This window comes from Dermacentor andersoni, chromosome 4 (assembly GCF_023375885.2).
Source record: "Dermacentor andersoni chromosome 4, qqDerAnde1_hic_scaffold, whole genome shotgun sequence".
Classification (NCBI taxonomy): Eukaryota; Metazoa; Arthropoda; class Arachnida; order Ixodida; family Ixodidae; genus Dermacentor; species Dermacentor andersoni.
Genome location: NC_092817.1, coordinates 112,538,129 through 112,549,240, shown reverse-complemented (window position 1 = coordinate 112,549,240; position 11,112 = coordinate 112,538,129). Strand labels below are relative to the sequence as shown.

Sequence of the window (11,112 nt, the reverse complement as noted above, 5' to 3'; positions counted from 1 at the left end):
GTATTATCTGTTATTTTCACTAAGGCCAGGCGTAAGCATTGGCGACCTTGCAATCCTCTTCGACTATGTAGTCTACGTAAACTAAGAGAAGGATCTAATCAAATCTGACGGACGTGGCCTTATGGTGGGCCTACTCTTCTGTTGTAAGACGTATAGTGTGTCGCCTCCCCCCCACCCCCCCGCCATTCGACGCAGTGCTTCAGAACACACATCAAGTGCTTGCACAGCATGGCACTGCGGCCTTATCGTAGGACGCTTTAGCTTCCTTTTCTGTCGAAGGCCCTCAAAAATAAAGCTAAAGTGACTCAGAGCCAATGAGCAGTATCACAATAGATACTATAACATTGAGGCATCGCCATGGTAACACCCTGCATACTCCGCAATGTCACTTCTCATTTTCGTCTTCACCTGGATTTATCCTAACTTTCACAAATATCGTCGTATGCTCATGTTGCTCTGGGAATTTTCCACGGGATACTTCTAAAGATTATCTGTAAAACGCGCTGTAAAATTTTTTGCGGTTACAAAACAGTTCATCTGCCACGTATGTCCTAGAAGTCGCTTCGGTTAATACGTGTGGATGAGAAACTATATTATGCGAAATCGCTGATCACCAAAACATTACGCACACTGCTATTTTACACTGCTTCACTTCCAGTAAACGCGTGAGCAATCCAGGCACCACTGCCCGTCGGATGTTGTGGTTTTAGGGCTGAACCCTCCCCCGTTCACGGTGTCTCATATTTCGTCATTTACGGTACGTGCTCTAGTCCGCATTGGTTAGCCCATCTCCATACCGACACGCGCTTGCGCTTACCTTCACTCACACTCACAACCACTGTGTTGCATTTGTAGTTCGGCTTATTTGAAATCTGTAGAAAGTGCAGTCGTAGGTAGCCCGACTTATGGCAAGTAATTTTTACCTCTAAGTCAGTGTTAGTACACATTTGCGTAGATTCGAACTCGGGCTTACCTGCATACACACTCGCTGCCGCTTACAGTACGGTTCAATGATATCCAGCGGAATTCACTCAAACCAAGTGTTCTAGAACAGTTGAGAGTGTACGAGCGAAAAAGCGCGACGACCTATGATGAATATAGCGCTTATTATGATATTATGTTACGCGCGTTCATTGGTGTTTACTGGTTACTCTAACGGCTACTCACACCCGCTCTCCCTCACATTCAAATCGAGTGGCGATGAATCGTGCTCAAACGTATGACTTTCGAGTGGGTGTGACTGTCAGTGAACGCTTTTGCAGGAGAGCTTGCCGGCGTGTGAAGGACACGATTCCCGGACTTCTCAAGTACTGACATTTAATCTTACCGTTCAAATCTCGTGCAGACGCCTTGCAAGCTGGCGAGGGATGAGCTAACTGACACCTTCAGCCACGACATCTCGACTGAGGGCCTTCCAGTAGCCAGCGGGAACCAAGTGCTTCTTGTGCCTACCAAACACTACAAGGATGAGGCGGAGGGCTGTATTCCTGACTTGCCTCACACCGGAGCGCCATTTCACTTGTGAGTGGTCGAGCGCAATTGTTTCATCTCACCACAGAAGGCGGTAGTGCCAGAGGACTGTCATTTGGGAATTCGCCAGTTATGGTGGCCTCCTTCGCAAGAAAGTTGTGTAAAACAGTTTGATGAGGCCAAGGAGCCACTAGCAGGCGAAAGAACAGATTGAATAACAAAATGTAGTGGTGACGTTAGTTATAGTTATAAAAGATTATTGAGCTATCACTGCGAAGTTCGTCCAAATAGGAGCGTTCCTGAACAACAGAGTTACGATCAAGTTAAGTAATTTTATATACTGAGTGTGTTGAATATGGAAACATTTGATGACTTCAACACCACGTATGTTAGACACTTATTTGTCCCAAGTTAGAGAAAGAAAGGATAGTGAATATAAAGAACATTTTAGATTAAGTATAACTAAAGATAAAGCAAACACTTATGAATTGATAATCACCAACGAGAACATGGTGATTAGCAAGTTTAAAATATGTTCTCAAGAAGTCTATTTCGAACGGTAGAAGGTAATAGTGTGGCGCATATAGTGAGGTGACTGTTTAGTCTATTCATTAAATGGAGTACTTGAAAAGCTAATTCGAGGCACTAAACACAACAGAAAGCTTCTGCTTACTTCCACGCATTTAGCATTAGGCGTCCTCTCAATATTACGGTCTGTATCTTACACCATCTTTTATATGAGATCAAGCAAAGGCCAAACGAATTTCAATGCAGAATTACAAGTATAGCTGGGAAAAGTAGCGCGGCACGTGGCTAGTGGGTTATTTATTAAATTCATCCTGCAACCTTTACTTCCATCGTTGGTACATTTAAATTATGGCAGAAGTATAACACCACAGTCGTAAGACTTTTCTGTCGATCTAAAGGTAACAGGGTGAGTTCTTGACAGATCGCAGGGGATTTCACGCATGACTCCTGCATGCAGCCGTCGACAGGCGATCTGGGAGCCGGGGGCGTTCGACCTTCTCCGGGCAGAGCCGCTCTTCGCCATCGCGGTTATCTGGCTGCTGGTGTTCGCGATCGCTCACAAAGGATTCCTCAAGCTCAAGACGGTGGGTGTTCGTACCACTTACCTGACCCCTTTAAGATCTCTGCACCCCCCCCCCCCCCCCTGGTCCATATATGGAAGAAAAAGAACATGATGAGAAAAGTGGCCGTGTTCTGAAACGCTCGACTTCGGCGATGGTATCGCCGAAGTGGATCGTTTGAAAATCCGGCCGAAGGGCGCGAAATTTCGCACGGTACGCGAAGGATGCATTACGAGCGCTAAAAAGTAAGTTTATGTCCAAACAGAAATAAAAAAGATGTCCAAGCGCTCTGCTCTGTTTATCTAACTTATATGTTTCTGACAATCTCAATGAACTTACTGTTCTTAGTAAACATCTGGGCACATATTCACAGAAACTGGTTACGCTATATTTGTTCGTAAGAACAAATGCTAGCCAAATCTAATGCTGGCCATAATATTTGCAAAGGCCACCGGCCAATGGCATTGGTTGTTTACAAAAAAAAAAAAAAAAAAAAAAGCTTTGTGAATTTGGTGCCTATTCTGCGTCCTTTTCTTCTTGTGTGTGTGTCTCATGCAATATTTTGTGCATTTGTTACGTGCGTTCGTTGCGAAACACGTTAGCAATCGCTCGACGAGACGAAACGCGATACAGGAAATGCCAAGTACTGTCATTTCGTTCACCACGTGTCATCCGCAGCGTTGTGTACATGTTTCACAACGCCCAACTGAGCCAGCTTATATCATTATTAGGAGTGCGTTCACACAGAGCAGATACGAACACATACAGTGTTTGCCATCATGGCAGCACAATAATTATGCAAACTAAGGTTAACCCGTATTGGTTCGTAGTTTATATTGAAAATAACGAATTTATATTCTGCACAACTGAACAAAAGAAGAAAAGTAAACAGATAACAACATTTCCAAACCAGTCTTTTTTTTTTTTTACCGTGTGCGATAAGGGGATGGGGAGGGGGGGCTTTTGTCACAAATTTAATATAATACGGGAACCATCTATAGCTTCAAACTTCTAAATTAGTCACAATTGTGTGAGGAATGGATGTGAATTGTTCGAAGCTCGCTTTCATGCCTGGCCTAAGACAGTTTACACGCCTAGGGTGGCAGTGCTACAAGTATGCAGCTGGGAAGGTCAATCTCAGAATGCTGCCGTGTGTGGATTTCTCCCCGAATTTTAGAGATAAGCGTTGGTGTATAGCGTTGCGTCTAGATAAGTTATGTAATTAAGATTGCAGACACTGAAATTTTTAGGCGGTTTTGACTTTTGTTCTGCTCCATGTCGGATATCCTATGTAAAATATTGATTTCCACAGAAATTCCTCGAACAAAAAGAAGCTAAGTCTGGATTAGGCAGTTACTCTCAGAAAAGTAGTCGAAGGCAGTGGATTTCTTCTTAACATGTACGCAAGGCAGCGCTAGAGCGCATGTTGGAGCACGTCCTGGGATGTCTAGTGCATAGAATCAAGGAAAACGTCTAGTGCATAGAATCAAGGAAAACGTTCCAGACGAGGCACGCTTTGCGAGCACAGGCTTGGCAGGTATGCATGTGGGCAAGTGCACCGTGTGTCGTACTTGAGTACTTGTCTCTTGAGTACGTCTAACCCAGCTTCGGTGAGTGAGGGCGAGAGAAGTGATAAGCGAAAGACAGGGAAGTCAACGGGACTAAGCCTGGTTGGCTAACCTGCACTGGGGAAGAGGGAAGGGGTGCTAAAACATAAAGGGGGTGCAATTTCATGCAATGCACGGACACACTCGCAATGAAGCGTTCGTCGTTGTGTTCGTCACAAGCGGGCAGAAGGACTGCTTCGTTGTAAGAATGATGCTGCTGTTCGCTAGGCAGCAGTGAAGGGCATATTTCTTCAGAGGGCGCTTGTAAGATTGCTTGTTTTAGACAGGGTCGTGCACTAAGCAGTAAGCGGATACCTAACGTCAAAGTATTCACTCTTCCGCAGTTCTTCTACGCCATCATTCTCCTGCACGTTCTGACCACGCTGATGCTCCTGCTAAGGGCCTCCACATTGACTGGGGCCACGCGCGGACTTCGGCTGTTTCTGCAAGCCAACTGGACATCCGTTACCAATCAGGAGGTACACTACAAGGATTGCGCAGGCTCTCAGTCTCTAGGGAAGACTCGGCTGTTTCTATGCATATGTGCCGATACGGGGCAATTTTCAGCCTGGAAGGCATCGTAGTGTGGCGTTTAAAAATACCTATACGGAAAAACCAATACGGCAACACATTTGACGCTGTGGACGGCGTTGTAAGCGGAATTAGTTTATGACATGGGGAATGTAACATGTGAGCCCCCAAAATAAAATATGAATCATTCCTCTGTTAGAACTCAGCAGGGAAAGGATACGGGCTCGTTGAAGCACGAAGGCCTTTTGCTTTTGGATATATTAAATACATTTCGAATTCAGCCAAATTGATGGCATTGCACGCCAGCCTGACAAGACATTTCAATAAGGTATATTAGCGCTGTTTCAGTTGAAACGGTATGTATATCCCTATGGACGTCATTTAGCAGCATTTGGGGCGCTATAACGTAAAACTATTCCAAAATTTTCTATTCCATTTCTGCAATCAGCCCTCCGATATTGGGCAATAACTTTTTTTAGACCACCCCCACTTCACCTGTCTGTCACGCGAAGTCACGAAAACCACGATAGCTCCCCCATCTCATACGACGTGTACACACTGATTATGCATGATTTGACCGAACAAAAGAAAAACAGCTATTTCTGATTTGACGCTTTTTCGCCGTTAGCCCTCTGCAATTGCTAAAAAGCTTTCGGGCTGCACCCACTTCACCTGCCTGTTGCGCGACGTCACAAAACAAGAAGAACTCACCGTGTTAAAATGACGTGTATGCGTGAAATATGCATTAATATGCCGAACAAAACTGAATTTTCTTCTGAATAGCCGCAGGCTGCCCCGTTTCGAAAGAAATAAAAGATGGATGCCGCCGATCGCTCAGGCACTGGCTATCTCGCACCTGCCGGAGAACATATGTTTATTTGCGTACAATAAACCTTTTTGCGTGGCCATGTAACGTTTTCGAGCACTTTCGGCACGTTTACGACCTCGCTCTGCCAACTCTTCTTTGACGACGATCCGTCTTAGCTGCAATCTTTACCTTCCGTTGCATGCCGCCGCGATTTTCGACGAGCCACCGCAAGCTAGGAAGGGTAAGTGGACCAATCGCAAACTCCGGTCGTACCCTCTTCATCGGGTTATCAATTTTCGGTGCACTGGCTCGGCCCCATCAAATCCTTCTCCACTTGAGCGTGCTCTTCGCCTCTTGTCAGCCAATTAGAGAAGACAAGCCACTCAGTGTAGGTAATGTTACTCGTCTTTAAAGCTAACAAAACTGACCTCCTATAAACGAGGAGCGCATATGATTGGTATTTTCAGACAACCCTGGGGATAACCGCCCGGTGCTTGCGTCGGCGCTTACGCAAGTTTGACGTCAGGAGATTGGAATAAAAACATATTGGAATAGTTTAAGTTATACGGCCCTTGGTTTGCCCAGTAAAACTGCGTCCGCTCCTATGTACATAAAGGATTACTACAAGTGTGGTTCAACACGGCAGACACAACATGTTATAGTCCGTAGCTCTGGCATGATTTCGAAAAAAACTTAATTCATAAAATCTTTACCAACTGCATCGCTTCTAAAGCAATGGAGGCAGTTTGGTTGTTCGTTATGTTTTCCGTAGATACCAGGGAGAGGTGTCGTGCAAATCACTAGAGATTTTCGGCACCTTCAACTGCACTGGCCATAAATGGGGTTGGTTTGCACTTTGGAAGAAACTGTGCAAGTGTTCCCCGTTGCTTCCATTTATATCGTAGGGATCTGAATGCAGCCATTTCGAGCTTCTGCCTTTCAAGGTCGAAGGAGCAATTGACGATTTTTTATGTGACGATGCTTACAAGTAGCATTCGTAAAAGAGGCTTCGTAGGGTATGATTGCAAAATAACTGATCATGGCCGGAGTTTCTCATACAGACTTTGTGATTTAGCCAGCAGGTTGACTCCGAGAAACAGATACAGAGCAGATGATACACCGCATCACTCGGTGGTTTCCCTCAGCCCCATGTATTTCGTGCGTTGCTTGAGTCAAAGAATAATCATTGCGAACGAATGCCAATAGATATCCATCTGACTATTTTTGTACTTGTACTATTTCGAAACGCAGAGTGAAGTGGCGTAAATTTAAAACGTAACAAATTAGTGAAAGTGTGCAAATATTTTCAATTTGAAATATAAATTGAATACTCCTTGCTATTCGATTCGTATTCGATTGGTGAATTCTCCGTTAGAAGTCGTTGAAAGTTTGTTTCATTCCAAACCATAAGTGATAGAAACATTTAGTCTCGAGGGATACAGAACAATGGGTTTGAGCACTGTTCGGATGGATTCTGATGAACGAGAGCTGCGGTTGTCACACCAAGGCGCAAGCGAATTTGCTACACTTCTGCTGAATAATTTCCGGTCGTTGAAATAGAACAGCTTGCTTTCGGACAGCTTGTATACAAATTTCTTGTAATTTATTATTTGACCAGCCTTGTTACGTTTGCATTCCTGTAAAGCATGCCTGGTGTTGTAGTATCAGACTCTTCAGCTTTCATCGAGCACAGCGTACACAAGCGCCCGGGTAATACGCAGTTTTCATGTTTCATTACTCTCATTGTTGGGGTACGTCGGATATCTGAAGGTGAATGGTTACAAACGTTAAGCTCCTAGTTGCACGGATGTGTAATTGTGAAAGGTATTGCATCCATGTATCATACTATACAGGATGATCATTTCTAAGTTTTACAAGAATTTTTAAACATAATTTGTGGCAGAGAACAGAATTTCATTCCTTGAACTGAAGTAGTCAGACAGGTACACATTACTTTCTCGAGAAATCGAAACATATAACGCACTAAATGATATAAATCCACTAATTATATTCCTAATGAAAAACCTTACATACTACAATTTCTGAATTCTAGCCGGTTAGTTTGCAAGGCTAGGATTCATAAAACAAATTTTGAGGATCGCACTGGTTCTGGGATATGCGCCATGAAACTCGCGGTAAAAATGCCCTGCTGTCCCACTTACTTTTTTAACAATACACGCTTTTACGCATGGAAACACACAAGTAACTCGAACGGCCACGTATTTCGTCGTACACCTTGGCAATGAATATCTCAAACTAGCTGTCGCCTAAAAAAAATGTTATATGTAGAGGCGCGTTGCAAACTCACAGGCTAGAGTTTGTGAATTGCAGTGTGCATATAAATTAATTCATTAGGAAGGTAAGTGGTGAATTTTCATGAATTAGTTGAATATGTGCTATGATATTTCGCGCAAGTAATCGCCACTTCTTTAAATATTCGAGCTCAAGGAATGGAATTATGCTATATATCACAGGTGATATTTTAAAATTATATATATAACTTGAAAATGCTCAGGTGGTATAGGCACAATTTCTGTTTAAAGCGAAACTTTGCCTGACTCGTCCCCTCCCCCCCTCTCAGACACACACTTTTTGGATGCGGCTGTTGGTTGCTGGCTGTATCGCTCGATTGGCCGGTCCCTGATACTATGCAAACCGGTACTGGACATATTGCGAGCGAAGAGGCCCAGGGTGGCCGGCGATGTACACAAGCTCCAACTCAAACAAGCCACCGTCTTCATGACGCCGCCATTATTTCAACGCTTTCATCGCACGTTGTGACCATTCTGTCGTTCTCATTGCATTGCCATCATTCCGCCGCTTTAGATGTCTGGTGGCAATGTTGCCGTTGCATCGTTATGAAGCCGTCGTCATCATACCATTGCAGCCTTGTCATCGTGGTCATTTCGTAGTCATTGCGCCAGCGTAATCATGCAGTCGTCATTCTACGGTCATCATGCTCTGTCTGACTTGCATTCATTTTATTGTCGTCATGGCGTCGTCGTCACACAGTTGTTGTCATGAATTTGTTATCACACTGTCTTTATCACCAGCGTTATCCCGTTATCGTTATGCCATATTCGTCACGCCATCATCATGGTCGTCAGCAGATGGTCATCATCACGCCGTCATTAGTCCAACATTGTCATGGCATTGTCATCATGTCGTCTTTCTCATCCGAGCGTCATTCCTTGTTCGACATTCCCTTGTCATCACTGCGCAATCGTGATACAGTGGTGCTCATGCCGTGGTGGTCACTCCATCGTCGCCATTCTGTCATAGTCATTCAGTGTTATCATTTCTCCGTTATCATGCCATCATCGTCACACAGCCGTCATCATTTCTTTGCCGTCACACAATCATCGTATAATGCATTTGGGGCCATATTGTCTTCGTGATCTCGTCCTTGTCACTCCATCGCCGTCATTTCTCCTTTGACATTTCATCGTTGTCATACCATCGTTGTCATTGCGTCGTCGTCGTACGTCGATCATGTCATCGTGATTGTTTCATTATTGTCATTCTGTTGTAGTCATTCCATTATCGTCATCCAATAGCCATCATTTCATCGCTGTCATGCCATCATCGCCATACAGTTTTCATCATTCCTGGATGGTCGTTCCATTGAAGTTTTTTTCACCGTCGTCCTAGCATAGCCCTCATTCTATCATCGTCATGCACGGTATTCGCGTGGTTCAGCGTGACAAGTCTACGTTGAGCTAAACACTTCCAGGTAAAAATGTGTCTAGTTGTAGTCGACGGATGATCTATACTTGCAAATGGTCGCTAGAGAATAATAGCTTTCTTAGAAAACACCAATAATAGCATCGCGCAAACGGACTTCAACATCTTGTGGGATCCACAAACGTTTTTTTTTTACATGACTCCGCAAAATCTTGATACTTTTTGTTTCTTTAGAAGTGGAAAAAAAACCTTATATTGAATTCGATATTCGTGAGTCATTATGTCGAATACTCATATGCGACTAGAATCAGAAATCTCCCGGTTCGAAAGTGCGTGAAATAAGTAATTTAGAAATAGTCAGGTGTTTAGCATGCGTGCCAGCATGTTCTGCCAACGCAGCCACTTAATTCAAGTGGGAGAGAGGGTGGACCATTGCACTACGTTCACTCCCTTATTTATACTTGATAAAACTTCTACACCGTGAGCATCCGTATGCGATGTCCCAAGTTTCGGGCTCATTAACATGCGATGAGCAGATGACGCTAAAATCAACGGAAAATGAGTTGTTTGAACCAATCAGCACACAAATATTTCCATAAATGCTTTAATTTTATTGCAGATGTGGTCAAACGCCTTGTACGTGTCACTGGAGAGCGTCGGGGTCACTGGGACCATCTACCTAAGCATCGAGCGACTCAACTGCTTCAAGAACAGATTCCAAGAGTGAGCGTCCTTAACACAATTTTTGGAATGTTAGTCAATGTGCGCGCACTCATTTACGGCTCAATTGATGAGCTGGCCTTAGAAAAGTTTTTATAGGAAGTCTATAGACAGTCTATAGACATTTGTTTATGAAGTCTCTAGACTGTCATAGACATTTCTTTAGACTAGTCTATAGACAGTCTATAGACTTATGGCCATACACTTTTTATAGACTAGTCTATAAAAAGTCTGAGTCTATAGATTTTCTATACACTGTCTATAGACACTCTATAGACTTATGGCCATGCACTGTTTACAGACTAGTCTATAAAAAGTCTGAGACTGTCTATAGACTGTCTATAGATAAATGAAAATTCGTGTGTAGACAATTGTCTGCAGCATGTCTATACACAAGTGTATAGGCTTAAAGTTAGAGCTTTTGCAGACTAAAGTCTGTAGAATGTCTATAGACAAATGTATATAGAGTATCTATAGACCATTCCCATAGACCAGTCTATAGGCAGTCTATAGACTTATGGCCTACACTTTTTATAGACTAGTCTATAAAAAGTCTGAGTCTGTAGACTGTCTATAGATTGTCTATAGAATAATATAGCCTAGGTTGGCTTGAAGGACAATGAAGTCGCAATGCCACCCGAAAGGCGAAACATCGATTGCGATAACAAGTTAGTAGACAGCTATACGAAGTAAGGATATTACTTCTATCGGCCGTATAAACTTGCGAAAAATTAGCTTACTAACTAAATTAACAACCGCGATGTCCCGCGCGCACCTGGTAAACATGAGCACATCTCGCTCGGTGTCCGCGGAGACTCGCTGTCAAAACGCTGGAGTGAACGAGTGCGGCAGCAGCAGCAGCGAGCGCATTGACCTTCTTGCTGTCTGTCGCTGCAACGCGAACTAAACGTCGAAAGCACAACGCATACGAAGCTACCGGCACTCCACATACTTCGTCCACGTCGCAGATCCCTTCCAAGATACCGCACCCGCGCGGCCCCGCCATAAGCAAAAGCCGACGGAGTAGAACGGCCCCTTCCTCCCTCGCCTCGCGTCTCTCGTGCCTCTCGCGCTCGAGGAGAAATGCTCATAAACGGTATTTTTGAAGCCTATATTATTTTTACCCATGCTGGAAAATCACCCTGAATCTTCGTTTTTGCGTGAATTCTGCTCTTACTGGTAGCTGCCCCGGTTTCACTTTTCT

The 11,112-nt window shown here is 44.0% G+C and overlaps 1 protein-coding gene across 1 annotated transcript in view; it reads left to right on the top strand.

Moving 5' to 3' along the window:
• Positions 1–9,915, top strand: part of LOC126537404 (sodium- and chloride-dependent neutral and basic amino acid transporter B(0+)-like) — a 14,602-nt gene extending 4,687 nt beyond the window's left edge. The window contains exons 4-7 of the mRNA XM_050184413.2: positions 1,346–1,521; positions 2,456–2,582; positions 4,510–4,644; positions 9,808–9,915. Of these exons, the coding sequence (XP_050040370.2) occupies positions 1,346–1,521; positions 2,456–2,582; positions 4,510–4,644; positions 9,808–9,915 (546 nt within the window). The remainder of the gene's footprint in view (positions 1–1,345; positions 1,522–2,455; positions 2,583–4,509; positions 4,645–9,807) is intronic.
• The last annotated feature ends 1,197 nt before the right edge of the window (positions 9,916–11,112 follow it).